The 27,197-nt window shown below is 37.7% G+C and overlaps 1 protein-coding gene across 4 annotated transcripts in view; it reads right to left on the bottom strand.

Moving 5' to 3' along the window:
- Window positions 1-27,197, bottom strand: part of ARB2A (ARB2 cotranscriptional regulator A) — a 226,433-nt gene that overhangs the window by 68,353 nt on the left and 130,883 nt on the right. For all 4 annotated transcript variants that reach the window (XM_088536388.1, XM_088536389.1, XM_088536391.1 and 1 more), the window contains one exon: window positions 1,566-1,682. In XM_088536388.1, the coding sequence (XP_088392514.1) occupies window positions 1,566-1,682 (117 nt within the window). The remainder of the gene's footprint in view (window positions 1-1,565; window positions 1,683-27,197) is intronic.

The raw sequence follows: 27,197 nt of genomic DNA, 5'->3' as shown, positions 1-27,197 counted from the left end.
TGCCTGTAAGAAATAAAGTATTCTCGAAAGCAGTGTCAAGATATGTAAATGGATGATTTGTTTTATCATTCATTGCAGCTCCTAATAAATTCAAAAATCATGACTTGTATAGGTACTAAAAATAGGCCACCAATGATATAGGAGAGAGAGCTTCAATGAAGAATTACTTTTTTAACAATTCATTCTTTCAATGACAGCAATTAGCCCTACCGACAGGCAGCGATGAGGTGTATATTTTAATTATTATTCATTTTACCAGTAGCCTTAAACCTGATTAAAGTGGGAGATATCCAGGTGATATGCTAGTCTTAATACCACTCAGCCACACTTCACATATGTAAAATTCTTCTTTCTTACAGGAGATTTTCAATGCTAATGTAAGTTATGACACTCCATCCACTTTTTAGGCCATTAATCATTTAACTTATTCTTTAAGATCTACTTTCTGCAAATGAAATTAAAGGTAATGCACTTGTCTTATTCAGAGCAAATGCTTAAAGAAAAATGCAGTTGTCAGATTCAAATTACAGGATTTAAAATTTTTAGTTTTACTACATATATTTTAAGGTTTTGATTTCCCATAAAGAAAATGGGGATTTTTCTGACAGAGCCTGTAGGGGTTGCCATTCTTTGTATTTTTAACATTTAAGGCAGAGCTGTCAGACTGCATCCCAGGTGATTCTCTATTCCCATCAGTCATGGCCTATAAAACTGTAAGGTTAAGTCAGGAATAGACTGTCTATACAATATGTTTCACTAAATCCACGGGAAAAGAAAGTCATATATAACAGAAAGTCCAGGATAAACTATTTGATATATAAACCTATTGTTTTAACAATGTGAAATGGGAATGCAGAACGCTCATCTATGAGCTTTATTTGATCCGGAAAAGCGATTCATAAACCAGAGTATAGCTGGTCTCACTTTGCAAAATTTGGTTTTTAATCTCATTGATCCCCTACTTAAGCACTAAAATTAATAATGAATGAATTCCATCATCTTTCACCTAAGAGTGGCTGTATGTGCTTGCTGGCCATATCAATTGATAATCAGATTATCTTGGACCAACTAGCCATTACTCTTGGACAGTGGTAATAAGAACATGCTGCATTTCCATCAGAAAAATCTCAGAGCACTTTATAAGCAATTGCATCTCATAAAGCTGCTGTGAGAAAAAGTACTTTGCTGGGCGTATAAATCAGCAACCTGAGTCACGAGGAGCTGGAAGGGTCTTTTCCGTCATCACTAGGTAAGTCAAGAGGCACGGAATGCCCCTAGGATGTTGCTCCATTATCAGCTTGTGCTATTATGGCACATATTTCTATATTGCTGTAAAGGCAAAAGAAACCCCAGAAATCGATTCTTATTATTTTTGACTGGTAATTTTGAAGCTCAAAAACATTTCATCTCTATTTTAGGGGCAGGACTAGACAAACAATTTCCACCTTTCTGTAACTGTACTCCCACATCCTAAAGAAATGGAAGAGGTCAGTTGATAAAGTAGTATTTATAGAGTCTTATACAGATGCATCTAGCCCTACTCTTCAGAAAGAAAACAGTCTTACCTCTCGCATCCATTCTCGAATAGTTTTGCCAGCTTCTTGATGCCACACATTGTGAACAGAGTCTGTCAACGCTACAGCAGTTACCTTATTCTTTACTTCTGCCTCTCGTTGAATCATCTGTTAAAAAATACTGGCTTTAAGTTCTTTCTTTCTATTGAATAGTGTCTGCTTAGTCACAGATAATGATCCTAAATTAAAAGAGAAAGAGTAACACAATACTTGACTTCACTTGTTTTAAAGTTTATACAAATCCTAACAGCTCTAGAAATACAGAAGGGCCTAATATTTTTGATAAAAGAAATAATACCAACTTTTAACTGAATGAACTATTCAGTCCTATTATTTTCCATGTGGCTTGACAATTCTGGGATTAAAGGTATCATAGTGAAAAAATGGAAGATTCCCTGAGGACACTTTTTACAAGTTTCTCCAAGTTCCTATTTCTGTGCGTCAGGGAAGCCGGTACCCGTGGTTCACTGTAAGCTACTCACAACTATCATCTACTAATTTTCAGTAGATTGTTGTAGTTTTTCTGATGTACAATCTTTGACTCGTACTTTTTTTTTCTTTTTCTATCCAATTTAGTTACCTCACACTCCCACCATGGTCCCAAAATTCTTTGTGATCTCTCTCATATACAAGCTTATCCAGCTAATACCAGAGCCTCTCAACATTTTTAGGATATTAAAGAGCCTGTGTTGTTAAAAAGGACAGTATGACTAAATAATATTAGTACTAAAACCAATTAAACAATTCCTGCAAATAACACGAATGGACTGACAAAGATGCTCTAGCTCTATTTCACAGCGCTGTTCTGAAAGATAAAAGGGACTGAAAAAGAATAGTTTGATATCAAAGAGAAACAAAAAGGTTTTAATCTCCTGACACAAGTGACCCTAATTTGTAACACTGGATCAAAGAAAGTATAATGAATTATACTTATAAAGCCAGTATTTCAAAACTTGTGTCTCTACCACTGTGCTTGCTGTACTGAAATTAGTGGTTTTCCTTTTACATAAAATGGCAACACATACCATATTTTAAAAACTAGTTATTTTGATTGATGATGTATTAACTGCTTTTCAGCACATAGGCTGCATCCTTGAAAACGCTGCTCTAAAAAACACTTTTACAATGGAGATGTGAATGACTTTTTTTACAGCAGAAACTAAAAGAGCACCTTAAGAGAGATCTTTGATGCAAAAATATTAAAAAAGCAAAACAAAAAAAAATTATCAATACCATATGCAATCTTGATTTCTTTAAAATATCACACACACAAATCCTGTTCAGTATATCATCTTACTTCAAATTCTGTGCAACTGCTACCTAAACAGCATTAGGATGTTCTGAACTATTGTGCCTTGCCTTTTGTTTCCATTATGCAGATTTTAAAATCAGTGTAATCCAATATCCTAAATGAAAAAAACATACACTATTATTGGTGTGGTGATATTTAAGTAGAACTTCCCGTGTTAGATAAAATTAGGGGTTTGTCTACCCCAGCATCTTATCTTTGGTGCTGTCAGTTCTACGTGAGTAAGAAACTCTTACAAGCTTCAATCTTCCTTCATGTGGAAGCCTTCCAACCGATTTAGGGTTTTTTTTATCAGATACCCTCCTGTGGGGCACATCTAATTTCTAGGACTTTTGGAGGACAGGGCAAAACAGGAGATCACACATTTAGGACAAAATAGCATCTATTGTAAAAGGATGAGCATCACTGAACAATAATACAATAATGGCATTTTTAGTTTGAAGTCTAGATTTCACTTTTATATAAAGATGTACAAACCCGATTCTTCCTCTCTTTTAACTGTTAAAACTGTCTGCCTTTCTTTTCTTTTTTTTTTTTTTTTAACCAGGAAGGAAGAAATACAGAAATATGCAACTGAAGAGATAAAAATTCAATAGAATGCAAAGTTCCAAAATGCCACTGTAAAGTCTTATTTAAGTATGAACTAGTATATGAGAATAACTAATCTCTCACTATGATTTTCAGGTAACTGAATTAATAGTCAGGCAACTGAAAGAATAGTTGGTGACTCTGTTTAGCAGGGGATGAAATCCCAGAGCTCTAGAGAAAGGTGGAGTCTTAAAACAAAGATTCTTATCATCACTATAATCCCCCTCCCCAAAGCTATGAAAACCTGGCTCAAGCACTCCTAAATGTTTCTTTGCATCTCAAAGGGCTGGTTTACTCAAGCCTTCAACCAGTCTGTTTCATAGGCTCATTACAAATATGTCATCTACAATGATATCCCTGTGACTACATCAGGCCCCTAATGTGGTCCAATTCTGCAAAAGGTATGAAAATATAGATTTTTTAAAAAATACGTTATTGAAAATAATGATCACTAGGCTGCTCTCGCTAAGAGAGTTTACGGATACTAAGTTAGGGAGCAAATTTACAGATCTCCAGCTAGTTAGCATTATGTATAAAGTGCCTTATGCAGGCACACACAGCACACTAGAAACATCCTTCTCCTGTGTAGCTTTCTCCCATCTGAAAGTGGAGCAAACAGCACTTCACAGCACACAAACTTTCCTTAAACTCACCAGCCACCACTTTCCATGATTTAACCAGAATCATCAGTACCATTGTATAAAGGTGGGGGATCACATAGATATATATATATTAAGTTTAATAACAGCACTGTACATATTTATGTACAGCAATATATTAGCACTGTATACTTTTGCACTTATTGATTGCACCAACCTGCACAAGAATTTAAATTGGCAACCCAGACCGTATCTTTGTCCTTGAAGCACGTATGAATTACTCGGAGCTATTATATGCTGAGGGAAACTCGAAATCATTCCCAGCTCATTCTCTCCCAGTATGACTCCCTGAAATCTTCTGAAGGGCTGTTAAGGAACAGCGAGGAAAAAAAGTTCATTCTGCACTGCAAGTGTTTTCTTTTCTCAAGCCATTTTGTCTCACATTTCTGTATCAAAAATTTTCTATCCTGGTCATCTGAGAACATCATCATGTTCTTCAGATCACAAAATCAGATGGGTAGTTTCCTTTCCCCTGGCTAGCCATCATTCAAATTCATTATTCTCAACTTCCCCATTCGGATGTAAGAATCAGGAGGCATTGATCACCATCTCTTCCTAATCTTCCTTCACAGGACACATACAGCCTTTCCTTTTTAGATCACACATAAAACAGGGAAGAGGGTAGTTCTGATAGTTTTGATCTTGATCAAACTGATGAGATGAACATTCTGCCTGCAACCAATGGCTTAAATGGCCCACAAAGATGATGCTCTTTATAGCCATCATGACAGTTATACAGTGAAGAAATAGGCCCTACTTGACTCTGTCAGTGCAAGGCATAAGTAGCAGTAAATCACACATAGCATGGACTAAAGAGCCAGAGTGGAAAAGGCTGAAAAGGAAAATACAGCCACGGAATCAAGTTTAGACACTATTTGTACAGGAAAAAAAAAATGCAGCACATGATTGCCAGCAGAGAGATCAGCAGATATAACATGTACCACAGGAATGCTCTATAGTAGGAATCCAGGAGCTGTGGAGACCCAGGCGAGAAACCAATAGTCTGTTTTTCTAATGCATTTGAGATACACCTAATAACCAGCGGTTTCAGTTTGAGGGGTCCTGTCTTGTATTACCTTCCAGAATGCAAGCGATCAGTAGATAGACTGTCAAATCTCTATTGAGATAGGAGATAGATTGAGGTTGACATTGTGAGTTTTTGGATCAGACACAGCACTGGCTACAGTCAGGGCAGAGCCTTCCTGATGCACCAGAGGGATAACAAGGGACTAAGGGGATCAAATGAGCTTCAGCTACATAACTCTTTATGACAAAAAAGAAAAAAAAAGAAGAAAAATTAGTAGGCATTGCTTCTTTTATGAGGTTACTTAGAAAAAATAAATAAGATCAGTGCATTGAATGGAGGAAGAATAAAGAATATTAACTTAATTTTAAAAGAGAATAAAGTGACTATGTCCAACTTTGAGTGACACCAAAATATTCCTACTTGGCATGGCAAACCCAGAAGACTTGTACTGTAACAGCTCAAGTTCTCTGCTGATAATAACAACCTAGGAGAACAGACCTAGGCGGTGTTTAAACAGCAGATCTTCTTATAAGGGATCATACTTTATCCTTTGAGAAGATACAGACGGATTATATATTTTTGCCACAAAAGCTTCAACATTCAGTAAATGCTCCAAAATCAATGGATACATAGCTCACAATTAAAACAAACTAACGTACTTATGTTTTCTTAAGCAAAAAAGATTTGAGCTCATGTCTAAGTTAAAAGACAGCAGAATAAAATTGCAACTATAAAAGAAATTAACACACAACACAAGTTTAATACCTAGCTGCCGCTCAAATTTGATATAACTACATGATTACAAAGGAAACACATCATAGCTTCTCTGCCAGGTTTTCATTCACTAAACAGCACAGAACTGAAGGATCCAGTTTACAGTCTGGCTCCTCCAGATTTTTCCAAACACCTTTTCTATTCTGAAATTTCCATTTTAGCTTGAATGTAAGGCTTGAGGTTCCTTCTTTGCTGGGAAGCTCTGACAACAGGGAAGGTGTCCCTAGAATGATCAGATAAATTTTATCTTGATGTCCATGGTGGGACTGTTCACCTTCCACTTCTGCCTTTGCACACACACTTCTTAGTCCATGGACTAAGTCCCTAATCTTTGGCCTGTCCTGTGATTAAGGCAGGCTTCCCTAGCCTTCAGGCATCCCTTTTGGCCCTAGTTTGTGAGATATTTTTTAAGAAGGAAGAAAGGATGTTATCTTCTTTCACAGAATCCCATGGCTTTAAAAAACACATTTGCATAGAAACTGTTTCATGCATAATCTCATTATATAGAAGAATAAAAAGTCTCAATGTAAATAACTTTTATTAAGAATAATTTAAGGAAGTAACAGTAACATTTATTTTTTGTGATATATTTACCATCTCATTGTTACTTCATATTTAATTCCCTTATACTGGTAAGTCCTACATCAGTGTTCACTATGACAAGTTAGAAAACATTCAGGCATCTTTTTGAAAGTCATCTCTATCCAGATGGTTGAAAATTTGTTCCTTCGCTTTGCCAGGGAAAACGTCAATGATCTATTCACACAAGTGTTAGACTCTATCACTTACATAAGCAAGAAGTTGAAACCTCTTAAAAATGCATCAATTAAATTCAAATATGTTAATTACCCATTTATTGGTCAATTTAATGACAAGTGATCTACTGCTAAGATGCCTGTAATGTCAGATAACAATCATCTCTCTAGTTATATATATCCAATTAATATAACTTTATAATCACACAAAGCCACTTTCGTTATGTATAGTGAGTGCATGAAACAGTCTCTTACTGTTACATGTATTACCTACATAATATATTTAGTGTATTTATTTTAAAAATGATTATAAAATAACATCTTTTGTATGTTATGTTTTGTATGTTTTGTATTTTGTAGTATAGCACTTCTTGTAAAGGAGAGCATGAATATGCTTACAGGCAACTTAAAAGTCTGATCTCATAAGCCTGAGAACCCACTGACACACCAGTTAGACTTTAAGTGGATGGCCTGTGGGAGTAACTCTTTGCAGCTTCATTCCCATACCCTTTATTGGGAATACTCTAACAAATGTAAAAAGGCTGAATATTGAAACTTCTATGAAAGTTTAAAGAAAGTTAAAACATGCCACCTGTATTTTTATGGGTTCAAGCAGTCAAATCAACCTTCACCATAATGGATTTAAAAGCTTTTGTGGGATTTTGGGGATACTTATTTCTCTGAGTTGCTTCTAATTAGGAAGGAAGGAAAATGGATATGATAAAAATAAGAAATGCCCTCAAATTTCACACACTCTTGAACTTTTTAGAAAGCTTTGCACCTACTTCCTCTGTCTTCCATTGCCATTTCAGTTGTGGCATGCTGTTTATATGGTATGCATTGGGCTTGAATGGGTATGTCTACAATAAGTATTTGACCTGGAGCAAAAATAATTTTTGACGCAAGTCCTCCATTGTCTCCAGTTGCCTCATACTGGTTTGAGTTTTTAAGAGGTTTTGGCATGTTCAAACTGAATGCCTTTCAGAGGAAACTTAACTGACAATGCCAATCCAAATGTGTTCAATGATTTCCAGCAGCAGTGCGAATTTCTGTAGAAATTCTACTGGATCAAAACAGGATCAGTTGGACTTTGAAATATTTGCAAAAGCCACTCACCAGGAGTGGTGTGTGAAAGACAATTTTCCTTAATGCTTTAGGAAGGACAGAGAGATTCTTTCTTAACTTCCTGTACTCTCTTGGGAGCTTGGTATGTGTCTACCCTCTTTCAAGAATCCCTTTGACTCTCACTAAACTGAGTCACACAAATCAAGTAACCAGTCCATCTGTAACCAACCAGTGACACTTGAGTGCATGTCGTTCCTGAAGTGAGAAAGACTACTCTTCATCATAAAGCATGTAATTACTGTTTGTAGTGCAAGTTTGTTGGGGTGGGATCATAGCATCATAGAATCATAGAATGGTTAAGTTTGGAAGGGACCTCTAGAGGTCATCTAGTCCAACCCCCCTGCACACGCAGGGTCACCTAGAGCACGTGGCACAGGACTGTGTCCAAGCGGGTTTGGAAGATCTCCAGAGAAGGAGACTCCACAACCTCTCTGGGCAGCCTGTTCCAGTGCTCTGTCACCCTCACTGGTAAGAAATTTCTCCTTAAGTTCTGTGGAACTTCTGGTGTTTCAGTTTGTGGCCATTACCTCTAGTTCTGTCAGTGGGCACCAGTGAAAAGAGGCCAGCACCATCCTCCTCACTGCCTCCCTTGAGGTAGTTATAGACACTGATTAGATCCCCTCTCAGCCTTCTCTTCTCCAGGCTGAACAGGCCCAGCTCCCTCAGCCTCTCCTCACAGGGCAGATGTTCCAGGCCCCTGATCATTCTTGTAGCCCTGTGCTGGATGCCCAAGTTGTTTCACAGCTTACTGGACATAATTACATAATTTCTACAATATTCACATTTTTTTGCCCATCTTAAAACTGAATCCAATTCTCAAGTCTTCATATAATATCATTCACTAGGGATTAAAATTACAGAGCTACACTTGAACAGCACAGCAAGGATAATACATAATCCAAAGGAAGTTAAACCAGTTTCCATTTTCAATTAGGAACAAGACTAATTTTCCCTAAATTTATTCATAAATTTGTGGTAAAGTCCCTGCCTACAGTAGACAAAGCATCTAACGTAAACCAGTTTTACACAGCAAAAGAAAACATCTATAGATATACAGTCACACAATACCAACTTCCAAGTACTATTGGGTATTTCGTTCAAAGATCTATTGAATGCTACATCTACAATTCTGATAATTTTCAAAAATAATAAATCACACTATAACAGGAATAATAATGCATGGACATAGCAGAACAGATTGTTTTAGAGCATCTGGAGTCTAGGACTTGTCACTGTTCACACTGTAACTAATTTCCCTTTTAGAATTTCAGATGAAAATTTTCACACATACCTTACATTTGGGGTATAAAATCTTAAAATCAATTATGATTAGAAATACTTTTAATTCTGAAACAATTCCCATTTTAAAAAGTGCAAAGGTCACCTCCGTTATGCACACCTTAGTACAAAACCAAAAAACAATCTGTACACAAAATTCTGCTGGTACTATTTTGTGAACAGTAAAAGTAAGACTGATAGCTCCCTAGTATAAAAGGCTCAGGTTTCAGCTCTAACTTAATAAAGCAATTCTCCAGTTTTCCTTGTCCCGAGTGTCTTAATAGAGAGTTTATAGGAGAAAAGGCTTCAAGGACCTGTAATAAGCTGCAGAATACCAAGTTCCCAAACACACATTTCCAGTGGGTTGAAAGAAGCTTTTGCATTAGCAGGTTAGGGCATCGCATAGCAGTAACAGGGGCTTGTGGGAAAGGTTGGAGTTGCAGTAGTCTGCCTTGGCTTGTCTCACTTAACAAATCTCAGAGTGATCTGACAAAATTTATCAGTTCAGTAGAAAGCCCATCACATCATTTGGGGTTAACAAATGATGTAATACCATGTGGCTGAAGAACTTAGAAAGGGTCCACTAAATCTCAGCTACAACCAAAATGAATTGATTTAACAAATTACCCTATCGAACATGATCTGGAGAATGGAGAGCTCAAAAACTATTGCAGAATTTCCCCAAGTGTTTTCTAGATGTCTCTGAGTCTAATGCAACCAGTTACAGGATTTGAACATTAATAATTAACATTAATTAATAAAAGCTCTTTATTGAACACTCATGTGAGTATGAAACCTGTCCTTTAAAAACAAGACAAAATGTTGGCATTCCATATACAATTTTTGGTCTGCAAGGAAACTGTAAGTTAGATAAGGCGGCACAGTTGCAGTTCTGTTTTATATTGCAGGGTTTGATCAAGACGTTCCCATCAAAAGCACAGCTAAAGCAAACAAAAGCCAATCATTCTTTTCTAATGCGTTTCAAGATATCTCTGTTGTGAAGGTTGCTGGGATATTTGTCTTTGATCTGCTAGAGACCCACAGTGAATTTTAGGAAAGAGAGGCAGGAGTCAGCTGGGTTATGTAGAAACAGACAGTTGGTACTTCTTGAGAGCAGCTATCCCAGAATTAAAGTTCTGAGTTGCGGAAAGTCTGTAAGTCTCATCACCATGGAGAAAAAAAAGAAGTTTCAAAATATGAATAAGTTCCATCTATCTCAATTGGGAACAGACAACAAAACCAGATCACAATTTAATTGTTAATGTTCTTATGTGGCAGACTGCACTACAGATACATTGGCTTGCTTTCGATATACAGAGCTCAGAGCTGCTCTATCTTAGGAATGTGCAGTTCCATAAGGGACGATTTGTGCTGCAAAGCAACAGCCTAAATCAATCTTTGCAGAATTTGATGCAACTAATGCTGAATAGCATCTGATAGCCAAGTTTGTTTGTTTGTTTAAATATAGCTTGGGTACGTCCATTGGCATAAATGTACCCCAGGAAAATGATACTATAAAATATGCAGTCTGCTAAACTGTATGTCATTTTGTTTTTACTATTATTTTGGACTGGGCAACAGTTTAAATTAATAACTCCAAACTCCAAACACCAACAAAAGCACCTGTCTGTTGGAATAGTTATGAAAGAAAAAAAAATGAACCAGACATTTTGCTAACATAGTTATCTTCGAAGGGGAAGGGAAGGATTTTTAAAGCTCTTAGTCCATACATCTTTGCCAGCAAAACCTTACACTCTAGAAGATGTCTTGGCTCTGTTTGGTTTATTTGGATTCCTGAAACACATGAGAACTATTTGAGTGTCATATCTAGAAAAAATAACTAACTAACAAACTAAAAAAAAAAAAAAACCCACCGTATATCTTAATTGGGACTATCCAGTGTGATGAAAGTTCAAAGTGCTTCAGCATCAAGGAGGATATCCAAAATAGCAGTATTTCTTCAGGAAATTAGAAATGCCATCCTCCTGTTACTGTAAGTCTGGGCTCAGTTTTGCACAAATTATATTTCACAGCCTCTTGTCAGCTCAGAATATAGGAAAATAACAATATATAATTTTAGACAAATTTCTTTAACATATGCTTGATGCTAAATTCTTAATCTGATGTTGCAGCTATTGCTGATACATCTCAATATCATTTAAAAAGAGTGTGCAGTTGACCACTGGTGGTGATGCATGACTGACATTTATCAGAGGTGCCCAGTTGTACTCAGGCAAGGTGCTGTATCTCGTGTAAGCTGCATCAGTGAGCAGGGACTAGCCAGTAGGCTTTCAAACATCACCTGGCTGTTTAACTGTTGACATGAATTTTAGGAAGCTCCAGACTATGGAGTCTAAGGGTTCAGAAACATGACTGAGTTACGGTGACTTCCCCAGTTGCTGCCTATCAGACGAGCCGTAGTAACTTGCAGCTTTTAAGTGGCAGCATTACAAGCCAGATTGTCGATGCTGTGACCAACGTTGCCATCTGGTCCACCTGTATGAGGCACCCTGCTACTCCAGGGCAGAGACACTCATCTGCTCCTGAGCACCGGCACGGTGTCCAGCCCAAGGGCTTCCACGCTGGTCAGCAGCCCCAAGCTCTGGGTAGTTTCAAATCAGTTAGGAAATGGCGCCGGATAGAAATCAACTCCTGCCTTGTGACAAAAGTTCTTCCTAAGGCACTTGTCTAAATTTCACTTTTTATTTTTGTTTAATTACATTGGACCATCTTTCCTGTATTTAAAATATCAGCATTTATACAATATGGATCAATAAATTAAAACATTTCCTCAGTCATTTCCTCTAAACCAGTCTTGTTAGACTCTTTCATTGGATTATCTGTGGTAGAAAAGCTAAAAAGCCTTGGAGCTGAATATGTAAAGCTCTTGGATTTTACTTATTTAGATTAAGAAAAATACAATCTAGAGCTCTTAATTCTTTGTGATTTCAAAAGTATTTAGAATAAACAGTTTCTAAAAATTTGTATGGAATAAAATCATTAATGTACATGGTTCAAAATGATATGATACAAGGGACTAGGTTTTGTTTTGATATTTTGCTATCACTGAGATAATAGCTCATGGAAATTGTGACCTCAAGAAAGTTATGAGAGTAATTTTCTCATATGTTTTAATAAAAGTGTAAATTCGGAACTCATTTTAAAAGCAAACAATTGCATTAGTGAAAAGAATTCAAAACAATCAACTAAGTACAATTAATAACTGATTTCATGTCTTATGTACCATATGCAGCAGGGTAAAAGAGCTTATTACTAGGAGAACGGTCCTTATACTATTGCTTTAAGCAAATGTCATGCTAGAATAAGCATGTTAACTTAAAAAAAACTACCTATTTAAGAAGTTGATTCTTTTTTATCATATGTGTACATAAACATTCCAGCATATGTATTAATTTTTCTAAAAAGACCAAACTAAAAAAAAAAAAACCAGAGAAAAGGTGAGTGTTATGCTCAACATCTCACAGATGGACATGAAGTCTAATGCTCTTGTTATTTAAACACAGACAGCTGGATTTCCGCTACAGCAACAGGAAAGACAACATTCACTCTTCCTGTGCTTTAAAGCCTCAGCTCGATTCTTACAACCTCTGAGTAACTTCAGGAAGGAAAAGTCTCTCTGCAGGCAAGATCTCTGAGTGAGAGGGTATGTAAACTGAAACTTCTGGGGTCACATAAACCCATGAAGATAACCCTCTTTGCAGTTAGGGAACGGCAAGTTATGGTTTATTATTACAGGCAAAAAACAAACAAACAAAAAAATCAAAACTACTTCTCTTTCTTATTAAATTGCTCCTGACACATACATACTCCTTCCCCAAAAAAGTATGTGAATGGGTGCTAGAAAAGAAAAATTACACCAAACACACCACAATACTACTGACATCTTCGAAATCTGAATAAACAGCAAACCAGGAAAAGAAACACTTGGATAATTTTTTATCAGACCTCTTCATCAGACATCAGACATGCTATCAGATATCAACTAACTGTGTCCACCAAGTTACGAGATGGGGAAATAATAGCAAAGTTAAGAAGGCACTACAAAAGAACAAAAATCTTTCCTATATAGACTGGCTTTTGAAGCAGTTTGAAAGATGTATAACTGATCTAACATGACAAATGATTCAGATAAAAATTTTTGAATACAGAACACTGAGAAGATCTATATAAATATTACAGAATTATGATTAAATGTCCAGCCTATTCCCTGAGCCTGTAGCAGTAATGTACAGCTATATTGTTGAAAGAAATCCATATGGTAAGATACCGTGCACGGCCCCATTTCCTAAACTTCTGGTGAGCTACAGATGCTCTTACAACAGTTACCTCTGCAAATGGAAAGGGAAGCCAGGGCCAGGAGGCTAATTCGCATGTGCTGTGACACCAGCTACATCCAACTCAGCCTTAAAGCCAGGAGTAGCAACTGAAGCATCAGGAGTGACAGTGAAAAATTTGTGTGGATTATTAAAGAAATCCCTTTTTTGTGTGTTCATCCTATTAGGCTGTTCCTGGATGTTGGGCCAGCCTGGTCATCTCCCCCCATCTCTCAAAGCTTGCGCCTATGATTTACAGCTGATCAAGACAACTGTATATTGACATCTCTGTACTGCCCTCCATATGAACTAGCTAATCAAATACTACCAATCATACTCAAGTATTTATGACATGTGCATATATTATTAGCCAGAGAAATTATAGCAGGTAGTGATGAGTCAACAGAAGAAAGATGACAGTCATTTCTTAGAAAAATGAATCCTGATGTGCCTAAATTTCAGGATGATAGATCCTTCATGAAAGCATTAAAAAATCTTGTTTCTCATTTAAAAAAGGTACTCATTTATCTTATGGCATTTTTTCTTGAGCAAAGGTAAAATAACTTATACTCTCATACTCACAACTATTGAAGAGGTACTTAAGCATGTAAAAGCACTGCTTATTTATTTTCTCACTTTTTAGGAACTGCAGGTCAGGCTCTACCTACAGTAGTTACACAGAGGTTGCCCACCCAAGCCTTTACGTAGTTCTCAGACAGCAATCAAATTGCAGGGGGACACCTGTACCCAGGCTACATTAGTAGGTGGCTGTGTACGGTGCAAGTAACCAGGACAGCTGAGGCTATTGGCCCTTGGTCACTGTGGATGATCAGAAGAAACTACCTTGTCCTGCAACAGTGGGGTCTGTGCAGTCTTCCTAGGCTTCTTCCACTTCTCTCCTCCAAAAGATAGAATTTATAGTACAAAATTTCGGATGCAGCCTGTAGGATCAGGAGAATCGGTCAACCCTATACTGAAATCCAAGCAATGATGTGAGCTAAACTTTCTGCAATGCACTCTCTGAAGTTTCTAGTGTGCTTTGAAAAAAACACCTAGAGAGAATTTAACTACTTACCCATCTTCTTAAGCCAAGAGCTTAAAAAATTTTAACAAGTCCCACTTTAAATTTTTTTTTCACAGACATCGTGGAAGGCAAAAGACGCTGTGTGAAATCCACAAATTCTGGCCGTCACAAGTAACAATTTGAAATGTTTAAAACGTGGGATAAGGTAGATGTCAATCTCTGTTTCCCACAGTATTTCATGCCTGCTTTGTGCTACATATCCAGCAAATGATAAGCTCCTTCAAAGAGAATCATTTTTCCTTTTGTTTGGTTCTGAACACACAGTTGGAAGTTCAAGCATCTAACACACAGAGAAGCATTCTTGCATCCTCTTTGCCTAATTTTAAAATAAGTTAAATAGAATATACATAATAGCCATTTAGTTAGATCAAAGGCAGCTGGAGCCACCTCGGTGTTTATTTCCAAACCATTACACATCACTAGCAAGATATTCCACATGATTCTTTGATCTCGTAAGTTTCATAAGCTAATATTAAAATGAAAAACAACTGTGAGTTTTGCTTCTTTTTCTTTTTGTTCAAGGTCCTTCTAAAAAAGCAAATGCACCTGGAGAGGTTTCCTTCCTCTTGATTTCATGACCAGTATCATTCCTCCACTGTAGCCGCATTTGTTCATTTTTCAGAGTACAGTGGGGTCCAAAGAATAACTCCAAACCAACAGAAATTAGTGTCCTGTCTGACTAAGTTACACCACAGGTCAAGGAAATACATATAGTTAAAGCTGGGCAGACCCCTGGAGCGGCTGCAGTTTTAGCCATGTAAAGGTGCTTTTAAGCTAAATCAATAAGCAGCCCTATACCAGGATAAATGCCTCTATGGGACGTTGCATAGGTTTAACTAAACTGGTTTCCAAACTGACAGTTGAACTGGTACAAAACTGAGTAGCCACAAGCTGTATTCTTGCCAACACTGCCCTAGACCCAGGCGAGTTTGTCCATTCTGGCAGCTCTTTCGGTGTGGGCCCAAAATAGAGAAGGCCTGAGGTAACAGTTGGAATAAAATCAGATTCCCTTGTGGAAAGAGAGTGAAGGTTCACACCAGACTTGAAAGGAAGCTTTCGTGAGCTTAACAACAGCTGTGCCGTCAATGTTTTGCGTTTCATTTCTGTTTTTTTTTTCCTGTAACCTCTGTGTGAACTTTTAAAATGAATGCGTTTGGTGTATAAATCCTTGCTCTTGGATGCAACAGCCCCGAGAAGCTGCCGGTCCCCTTCACCCTTACCCCTTCTATTGCTAACCTTAGATTCCCACTGTGCTGACAGGGCCAGGGATGCAGGTGCAAGTAAGCCTCAGCAAAACATTTGGACCAGCCTCCCAAATATCCTGTTGCTAAAAGGAGGAAATGGAAAGAAAAAGCTCTTTTGGGAGAGGACAGAACCTGAACTTTCCAACGGGACATGGAGATGGTGTTTCGTCCTGCAGATTTCCAAGATGTTTGACTTTTGATACTGTAATGTGCTTAGATGTGGGAGGCATGTTTTGGATCATTATTGTAAATACGCCACTTGGATTTCCCCCCACACTTGCTGGGCTTTCTGAATGCAATCATGCTGTTTCATAAGCCAAGTACTTTGACTTCTAGTAGAGGGAGGTGAAAATAGTGGCAAATAAAATCCCAAACCCAAACCATTTTCACCAAACATGGATAATGAACGCACGTTGCAGTATGCAAGTTTAATAGGCATACTTTTTCATCTTCAACCTCAAAGGTAAAGTCATCAATATGTTGGGAAGATAATTTTTAATACTGAAATATCTGGGATTGAAGTTCTCTGAAGAACAAAGCTCTACACCAGCCCCACTCTAAATATGAACAAGTCCACCAGCTTCTCAGGATGCATTAGAAAATCCACTGTTACTGTGGTCACCATTTCTTGTTTCCTTCACTTTTTCTCCTTTCTTAAGGAACTGACTTGAGCAATTATCTTTCTTTGTCAGCACTAAATCCTTCTCCCTCCTTACTTACTGCAAAATTCTTCACCTTCTGATCTCTGACAATTGCCTGAAAGCAGTAAGCTTAGCCTAGGACAGTAGATCCTACTGTCCTAAAAGCAAAGAAAATAGTAACAAGTACTTGTAGAAAGCTTCAGCTTTGCAAAGAATCATGTAAAAATCTGTAAGCAAGCCCCAACTATGTAAAAAAACATACTCTTGAAACTCACTGGGATTTGGGAAGTGCTAGTACCAAACAGTTTCGATGTAAAGAACACCCCTGATCTGGTAGTCATGCTGACATCTGATGCACCTTGAAAGAATCACGTCCAGCACAAAATCTAGCTGAGACCAGGAGATAAGAGAAGGGAAGGCAAGAGGAAGCATGGACTTTGTACCTAGTACAGTCACACAAGATGGGAGAGTCTTAAAAATCTGATCTGCACTCCTATAGCCATACACTTTATCCAGTCCATATTCAGTCTGCGTGTATGTTTTATTTCCTCAAGTTGATGTGGTACCAGTAAAGCTCTAGAAAACTTTGTGAAGGTAACAAAGTTTTTAAAGTAATAAGATTGATATAAACTGTCTAATCAAACAAGAGTTTAAGATGGGTGATATATCTAGTTCTGCTTTGTCCACAAAAGCATCTACAGCAATATATATATATGAAGTGTTCTCACTGTGCCAAAAGAAATACTAAGTTTTTTTCTTTATTTTGGGGGGAGAAAAAAAGTCATACTTTATTAATGGCTTGTGTGTATCCCTGTGGATATATGCAGAGTTCTAAATTCTTCAAGTGATTTCCATAGAACCATGCAAAATACATATGGTAGATAGTCATTGTTTCAGGCTCATATATTAATGAACCAGAAACTACATCCATCTTGCACAAGTTAGTGTCCTCTAGCACTCCCCTAACTTAAGGAAATTAACAATTCAAAACACTGACGAGCAAAATCTTTAAACCCATCATTTAAATTTAAATTTAAATTATTTAAATATGTGATGGGAAACACCTATAAAACCAGTGCTAAGAAATGTACACTCAGAAAGGTTCTTTTGTGTGTACAGGGAAATTTTCTCTTTATAATTTCCAGTATTTCATTTTTGCAACACTCTTCTAACATTTTCTCTGGGCACATTCCAGTGGAAGAATTCAAGTACAACATCCACCAAAGTTACAGTCTCATAACTTCCACTCTCATAACTTTGCATTAATGCAACACTGAAATAATTAATAAAAAGTTTTCACACTCGATATGTCAAAATCAATTTTGCTAATATAGTTTGATATTTCTTTTAAGATGAACACATTTAGTAATTTTCTTTTTACTTTTCATTTTGTGCAATTATGATTATATCTATTTTAGCATAATTTGGAAATAAACTGGACCGATAACATGCAACTCAAATTAAGAAATACCAGTCTAGTTCAGAGAAAGCTGGTAGCATTTTTTTTATGAAGTAATGCCAGTGAAAAACGATCCTGACAGTACAGGAAAGTAAGATGTTCTGCTTAAGCTCAGCGCAGCTGTAATAGTGCAGAGTTCAGCTGCATGCCCTACTCCACTAACTTAAAGTTGTTTTCTGGAAAACAAAACAAAACAACCCAAACTTTTCGGTCTGCGAGCCTACAGTTTATCCCTACGTGAATAGTCTCTGCTGAGACTCCCAACACAACTGCTAACAGCGATTTTCGCTAGACATTGGATATAGATCACTAATGCATTTCACAAAGCCTCCTGAAAATCCATCAGCTGGGAACAGCTTTCGGTCACCACTAAACAGGGGGCAGATTTGAACCAGTGACCTAGAAGTGAAAGACTTTGTAATCTGATTACCAATCCCTTGAGCCATCCCATCCCTCCCCTTTTCTTTTTTACTGATAAGAGAAAAAGAGTCTTATTACCTAAGCAACTTTTGTAGCCTGTTAGCAATGCAAAAGCTTTCATTTAGTGCTTAAAAAGGAAAGTCTCCTGGGCACGCTTATTAGCCCTTCTCAAGCACAGACTCTGTATTATTTTTCCCTATTAATTTCAAAATAAATGTATTGGTATAAAAGTGTAGCACAACACTTTTTCTGATAATGATTTATAGCAAAGTTCTTGCTGATTAAAATAGGTGCTGATGAGAGGCTTTTACATAGCTGTGGAGTCAACAGATCCCTTCCTGGCAAACGAAGAGACAACATGCTCCTTTTGTCAGCAAATACTCCAAAGAATATAAACACATTGCTAAGGTATGGTGCATACCACGGTTGATAAGCACCTAAATTGTTTGTTCTTCATGTATAAATCATATTTTTAAGCAAACAGAGAGAAAAAAAAAGCTTTCCTATTCAGAGGCAGGATTGTTTGGTAACTAATATTATTTTAATGTCGAACATGATTTTGCAAATATGCCAAAATCCATTTAAATAGAGTTGAACATTAGCCTGGATGACACGATGAAACTATTTTTTTGCCTTTTCCTTCTTGGCCCTCTTCTCGAGACCCTCAGGAAGAAATCTGAGAGATCTTTTCTGTCAGCTTCCTACTTTTTTTTAAGAGACATTGTGGCCTGCGCATTAGCACAGCTTCCTCTGGCTGGAGGTAATAAACGATTAGCTACAGCATAGCGGCGCGGTGTTCGTGTTATTCCTTGATGCAGTACACTCAGCCAATGTCTCAAAAATTAATGCAAGTGTATCAGGATCTGAAATTAACTTTTTATAGCCATAAGCAACATCCTGCTAGGAGGGGGAAAAATCCTATTACAGCAGTTCTGGCATCTCACTGCATGTAGACTGTGAGTACTACCAAAATAAGATTTCAAATTATAATATTGCGAATACAAAAAGAGCTGTTCCGTATTTTTTTTTTTTTTGCTTATGAACCGATAAAGCAAAACTAGGTAATGCCTATTCTTGTTAAATGACATGTCAATTACTAAAGATCAGGCACAAACTCAAAACTGTCCAGGACTATTGTGTTATTACACAGAAATGTAAAAGGACTATTGTGTTATTACAGAAATATTTAGAAACCTACGTATTTTTAATCAACACGCTTTGCTACCTAGAGTGCTGCAATAACTTCTAGGAGGATTTTTCAGAAAATTTGACACATAGATAATAATGTAATGCTTAAAAATACATTGCTAACAACTAAAATGGTTCAAAATCACTGTGACATTTAGAAAAGATCATGCTGGTCTAAAACAATCTATTTTCAATTCCCTCTGCACAAAACACAATCCGTTGTTTTATTAACTTGCCTTTTAAAGGCTGTGAGTTCTGACAACGGCATTTTTGGGGAAATGCATTAAGGAATTACTTTCCCTATGCAAGAAAATTGTTAAGTTTTTAACAGCCCCAAATTAGAACTTATTCCTGGACAAAAACTTTTAGTTCCACTTCCTACCCATAGCCTCAACTAACAGAGCGCTTGCAGGGACCCGGCGTAGCAGCCGTTAACCACACACGTTTACAAAGACTTTGCCCCACTCAGCGTGAGCACACATACGCGCTAACCAAAGTCAGCAACAGTTAACCAGGCAGAAATATTTATGTTAAACACTGGGGAAGTAGAGCACAAAATGTATCAGATTTGACACAGGGCCCAATTCCAGAGTCAGTGTGTGAAGGATCCAACTTCTAGCAAGTGGCCTTTCTGTTTCAGCAGGGAAAGGCACTTTAAACCTCAAGATCTCATCTCTTGAGCTGCAGTATTGGAATTTCATGCCTAAGAAAAATCTCCTATCTGGATAGGATACAATATTCATTAAAAAACTTTGCGGACTACACAGGACACAAATGAGCTAAGAGCAGCCTTTGCTCTCTTATGAGGGAACTTGGACACTATTTGGGTAAGAAGGTTAATACTGATATACATTCTCTGATGTTTGCGAAATAATTCCTGCTCTTACTAAATCACACTCATCTCATTATTCAATCTCATTTTCAAATCCCATCCATAACAACACTATGTTCATGAATGGAAAAAAAACAACAAAAAAAAACCCACAAAAAAATTAAGCAGTGACTCAGTGCTTTAGCATACAGTACTGCTTTTTTTTTCCCCAAAGCATAAAGAAATCTCTCTATATTTTACACAGACTGAAGATGCACTTTTTAAACTTCCTCTCCTCATCCTCAGCTCATCTTTCCCTTGACCTCTGTGCAAATAAATCACGAGAACTCCTCAGTCCTCTCCCTCCTTGGTTCCTAAAGCTGTTCATCCCCGGCGCTGCCTGGCAGCACAGCTGGCAAGGGATCTAAACCTCATCACGGGGCAAACTCAGCCTGCTGGCTTTGCCAAGAATGACATTTCAAGTTTATACACAAAAATAAATAAATAAATCCGCTACTGCGCGGGACGTTTGCTTCCGTGCTTGTTTGCGAGCACGGCTCCAACCGCGATATTAACTCTCCACGGCCACACCGGCCTAAAACCCCCCCCCCCCCCCCCCAAAAAAAAAAACCAGAAAACCCACCCCAAACAGCCCGCAATTAAGCAGCCCAGGCTTTCCCAATGAGAACGCAGGCGTTAATTAAGGCAGGATCAGGGCAGAGCGCCGCTCCCGCGCCCCCCCGGCGGCGGCCGCGCGGCACGAGGAGCAGCAGCGCCCCCTGGCGCCGCGCGGCCGCGCAGCCCCACGGCCCCGCCGCCCCGCGCGCGCCCGTGGGGCCGCCGCGGCCTGGGCCCCCCGCCGCGGCCTGGGCCCGCCGCCCCGGCCTGGGCCCGCCGCCCCGCGCGCGCCCTGCCGACCCCAGCGCCAGCCCCGGCGCCGGGGGAAGCTGTGCCTTGTGCTTGGCCACCGGGTGCAGATCCACACACACACAGCCCCACAGCAGCGGGGCAGGCCACGCGGGGGGGCGGGTGTCGGGACGCGCTTGCGGTGACCGTGTCGCGCGGGAGCCACTCAGTGCCCCACATGGGCAGCCGGTGCCAAAGGACGGCGGGGCCATGGCCGGAGCACACGCAGGAGGTTTTGAATGGGTCAGAAATTATAAGGGAACCTGTAACGACTGTTTTGACATTCACTCCCCACCCCGCCCCCATGCACCATTTCTTTCTCTTTTTTTCTTTTTCCTCCTTTGGTTGTTGTTGTTGTTAATTGCAGGTTAACACTTCTTAGGCTTTATTACAGTCCAGCATCAACAATTTTCTAATATAACTTCTATGCCCTGTAGCAAATCGCCTCAAACTTTATTCCTCAGTGCTAAAAAGAGGCCATTAACCCTCCCGCAAATTTATCTCCAACAGCCCAGCCGCTGCAAAACTTCTCTATGTATTCTGCTTAACCTGAAATTAAAACGGAGTCATGTTAGGTTTGTTTAATTTTTCCCTTTACTGCCTAAACATGTGACAAAGAGAAGGCTATCTGCTCATCTTGTGAATGACAGTACACGTCATCCGTTCATTAGCATTCACATCTCCCCTGAAGTGCGGGTAATAAAATAAGGAAACAAAGACAAAGGATAAAAAGAGTGATACAAGATGACACCAGTTACAGGTGCATGGAAAAAGCCTCCAATGTTATAAAAAGACATATACGAGATGTCAGATAAGCTATTCTTATATTAAGGTACCAAAAAAAATAATAAAAAAGGCTGACATTTCATTTCATTTGCATAAAAAGTGCAAGCGACTATTTATAAATATATTCAGATTTCAAGATGTTTGTGTTCTTTTTTTTTCTCCATGTAAAGCATTAATAGACATTTATTCCCATCCTTGCATTTTAAAAAGCAATGTACATAATTAGGCTTTTACGAAAAGATTAACCACAAATCAATTTATAATGCATATTGTAATGTGAAGAAGGCAAAAATGCATTGGTTTAAGAGATGAATGAATGGAAATGCAATGTTCAGAATGATAGTAGATACGTATTAAGGTGTCTACCTTAAAATAACTATTAGGGCACAATTGCAGATGAAACTTTAATTGCATAAGATTCATTAAAAATCTCTAAAAAGAACATTTAGGCTTAGTTTGAGCATGTAGTCATAAAAAAAAAAGATATTTGAAAGTTTTTGCCCTTAGATTTTTGCAGTAATTTCACACTCCAAAACAACGAGCAGTAGCAACTGAAATAATCTACCTATATATCACAGCAGATTTGTTGTATTCGAGACGATTACCAGTAAATATTTTTCCACAGACTGCCACCCAGAAAACCCATCCAGCACAGAACTGCCGGAAAGGCTGAAGGTGAAAGCACAGTTACATGTTACTGATGTACAGCAGTTATTACTGCTATTTTTCTCCTTCTGCCACAGAGCCAAAGATATTAGCAACTCTTTTAAGGCACTCACGAAAAGACACTTGCCATAACACGTGTGGGAGCGCAGGGCCGCCGATCACCTCCCGCGCAATCAGCATCGCTAGCCCTGCCGTGTTACAGAAACCTCTGAGCTAAAACTTATTATTAAGACCTTGACACCCATAATAGGTGAGACGTGTAGTCGCATGGGGAGATGCATGCGGGCAGGGGGACATACAGAGCAGCCTATGTAGCATTTATTTGGTGCCCTGAATGCACGTGAATGCTTTTTCCTATGGGATGCATCTCCCGAGCTACCTACTTGAACGAGAAATGCTTGTTTAAACTGTGGAAAGTTACTTTAGTATGTACAAAAGAGAATAAGAAGACAGATTTTTTTTTCTCTTTAACAATAAGCTATCTGAAGGAATGCATTTTATATAACTGATTTTAATCTTGTGCCATTACAAAATAGAGACTTGCTATCCCCTTCCACAAATTCAAGAAATGCACCAAATATAGTGATATGGAGATTTCTTTTTGCTCTAGCACTTGCTTCATAATTACAGAGGGGGAAAACTTCACTTAGATTGTACTTAGCAGAATGCTTCAAAATATAAAAATACGCTGAGTACGTAAAAAAGAAGTGCAATCCAAGGTAATGCCTATAATACCTTTTATCATTATTTTCTTTGCTTTGCAATAAAATGCAAAATTCCCCAACAAAATAGGGCTATAGCCTCTGCTTAAGTAAGACAATTGTTATTTATTTCTGGAGAAAGAATGGCAGCGGGAAACATATAAGACTTTACAGAGCAGGATGATCCTAATTGTTTTGTCTTTACTATGTGTTACACTTAGGAAAGCCACCACCCACTACCAACAAAGTAGGGCTCAAATGATAACCTCACTAACTCTGGTGCTACCTATATCATACCCAGAACAGGCTTTTCTCAAAATAGAAACATGAAAGGAAAAAAATCAACGTTTCTGGTGTAAGACTACGAAGCTCTGTCAATTCCTTTCTTGTAGTGCTGCACCAAATGACAATTATCTAGGAGTCCTTGATTAAGCTCTTGCTACTTGCATGCTCTGTTTTATGCAGGAAAAATAATGTACAGAAACTTTAATGACAAATCAGAGTCCTCTTCTTTTTACAAATATCCTAGAGAATCTCCTGTGTGATGGACGTTTGCCAGTCAGATCATCAAAAGGTTTGGAGTGAAAGGTACCACATAAGAAGTGTACAGAGCAGGAATTTTTAGGTGGAAATGATGTAGTGAAAAACACTTATTTTTTAATTGCTACAGAATATCTGTCACATTAGCAATACCTGGAATTTGAGAGAATCTCCCTAGCAAAATAGCACAGAACCACCTTTTACCTTTAGTTACATGCTAGAAAAAGTGAAAATGTCTTAATGACCCAGAAGACAGATGACATTTCAGGCATTCCTTGTTATTTTTCCAGTGTTACAATGCTGTATTTTCCATATTAAAAATGAAACCCACAAATTCTGCCATTTCATTCTTTATATACTTATGTGGATAACGTGGACCTGAAAAATACTTTCTTTTTTTGTCCTTAAAAATGTATATCTTCCATAGTAAAACTTTAAAATATGGGCTTCTACATTTTACAGCTCTTACTCAGACCTTATCAGTAAAAGGCCTCCCTTGTATGCCTGATGTTGAAGATTCTCAGCAAATCAACCAATTATTAAAACTTGATTAAAACACTTATTTCAACACATGCAGAACCTCACTCGGGGCTGCAAATATCCAGTGGAAAAATGTCACTAGACTATATCTGTGAAGAGTACGAGAAATTCTTGAAGTACCTATATATGTTTTCATTGTATTTTTCTAATTGATCCACTTTGTTTTAACAATGCAATGATAGTGATGCTATGAATACTTTTTTCCAGAAAACCTTTTAACATGACATAAGAGATTAGATTTCTTTTTCTCATTTTAATTGCTTACAAACAATTCTGTTCTGCCTTTCCTTTTTCAAAACTGGAACAGTTTGCTAAAGAACTCTTTTACCACCACCTATTTGTGGGATTTTATTGTCCACACAGCTCACACATATAACCGAGCACCTGCATTTTCCCTCAACTGAATAACGACATAACAAACTGCTGCAAGATACTCAGGATCTTCTTCTATTTCAGAATTAAAAAGCAAGTTCAATTCCTCGCTTAAGAGATTAGTTCATATTTAGCAAGTGCCTATCTTGTATGTTCACCCATTCAAACGTGAGAAAAGACAGCATATAAAAAGTTAAACTGACGTTGCCTCACAAGCTGTGCACAATGCAGACACACAAGATTTTATACCATTTACAAGGAATAGTGTTATATGCAATAAAATAGTTACCAATATTAACATTCACTGTGTGACTAAAACCAAAAAAAAAAAAAAAGTTTCCAATTACTGCCCAACTCTGTTTTACTATTGGAGTTTGAAATCTGTATTTGTATGCTCACCCTCTATACTCTTGGAAGCTCAGAATTCATCATAGATACCAAACTCAGAAAAGATCCCCCTGTACAAATAGGTCAACACATTCTTTTGCAGTTTTAATAATGGTCTGTCCTATTACATTTGTTATTCATATAGAATAAGGACAGACAATTTTTAGGTATTATATAGCTTTCTTCTGGAATATGAGCTTTGTGGCTTTGAGAGGCCATTTTCTAAAGATCCTAATAGTCAAATGACATCTTGGGAAATGTTACATTCTCACTGCATTTGCATGATAATGAAGAAGAAATTTCATATACGCCACCTGAATTATACTTATCTAAGTTTTGTTTTACTGAATGACCAAAGGAATATGTTTCCCTAAGCCAGAGCATCGCAATACAATGCAATGCATTACTGCTTCTGTGAAAGACATGAAACTATAATCCAAGTGATAAAAAACTGCAATTTATGTAATAGCGTTAATACGATTTCAGCTGTGTATCTCTGAATACTTATTTCCTTTGAAGAAAATTCTACAGTATCCATAGAAAAATCCACTGTAAATTTTTACAAAATTATCAAGTAAGAGATTCTGTGATGTTCAGCATTCTATAGGAGAGGAACAATACCATAACAGTTTATTTTTCAACAAATGCACAAGCTATTTCAAGCTTGGTAAAGTTATATGCTAGAAATGAAATTCTGCCCTTCAGGTATAACCAAATTTCACCTGAACCCACAGGGAAGAGAATGAGTAGAATCATTCTCTTACCACAGAAATACATTCGACAGATTACAATAAAGGGCATCTTTTCCATAATGAGACATGTAAGCAAACACGGGACTCTGAAAAATTCCAAATGTGGATTTACCAGCTACCGAGTATTGATTGTTAATGAAGAAAACATTTAAAAGCTCTGTCCTTTGCAAGAGTGAGTCAAGAGCCTGGCTTTCAAAGCTATGTTTTGAAAGTCAGCCAGGTATATATCACTACTGTAACCATTAGGACATTATAGAGAGAATTTATCTTCTCTGATCAACACAGAGCTGATCAATCATCAATCTATTTAGCAGTTTAATATTATGTACATGATTTACTTTGAAATACAACAGCGAAGATACTCCAAATCTGACTAGTTTTATTTTGAAGATGTCATCTTTTTTTTAGCATTTTTGTAAGGCTGAAGAAACCATAGCACAAAACCATACACATTGCAAACTAATAATGTTAATCTAAGCAAAGATACCCACACGGGCAATTTTAGATTAAATTTTCATTTATAATTGCTAACTCTTTGAAGAGAGAGTAGTCTTGATTTTTGTTGGAAGCTACAGCCATTGTTTTTTTTTTTTTTTAAAATAGCACAGAATAAGTGATCTACATAATGGCAATTTTATTCAACCTAACTTTTCAAAACACTCCAGACTCTACTGCACTAGAACTGCAGAAACACATCCAAATAAAAAAAAAAGAAAGAAAAAAAGGAAAAACAACAACAAAAAAAGATATTTATCCTGGAAAAAAAAAAGCCTATACTCAAAGGAACATGTGAATAAAATTGAGACATCTGCAGGAAAGTTTTACCTTCTCCCTAGAATGTTTGAGCTGAACTCAGTGTAACACTGTCTTCCAAGAAAAGACACAGTGATCAATGCGAGAGCACATCAGCCTCCCTTGGACAGGCCAATCAATGCAAGAAAGAACCTTGCCCAGGGCCTTATGCAAATAGAAGCACGTCCTGCAACCCGGCGAGGGAACATGCGCAATAGATCAATGGCAGCTGAAAAACCTTACAGCTATATCAGCCGCAGACAGTAAATATATAATGATGAATCCCTTATCTCTTCCAGTGAACTCTTAAACTACTTTTTTTTCCCCCCCTCAACAGCTGGTTTAAAAAAAATCTTCCAGGGCTGAACACCGTGGCGGTGAAGCAATGAATTAAGGTGAGATGTTGTTTCGCTAACAACTAGTTTAAGTTGGAGAAAATCTAATTTATGTATTTCAGCAGCTGCTAAAATGCTGAAAGTTGTGTG

The sequence above is a fragment of the Tinamus guttatus genome, unplaced genomic scaffold (genome assembly GCF_059628265.1).
Source record: "Tinamus guttatus ecotype Peru unplaced genomic scaffold, ASM5962826v1 Tinamus_guttatus_pri_ptg000661l, whole genome shotgun sequence".
NCBI lineage: Eukaryota > Metazoa > Chordata > Aves > Tinamiformes > Tinamidae > Tinamus > Tinamus guttatus.
This window is presented reverse-complemented; position numbering and strand designations above follow the sequence as displayed.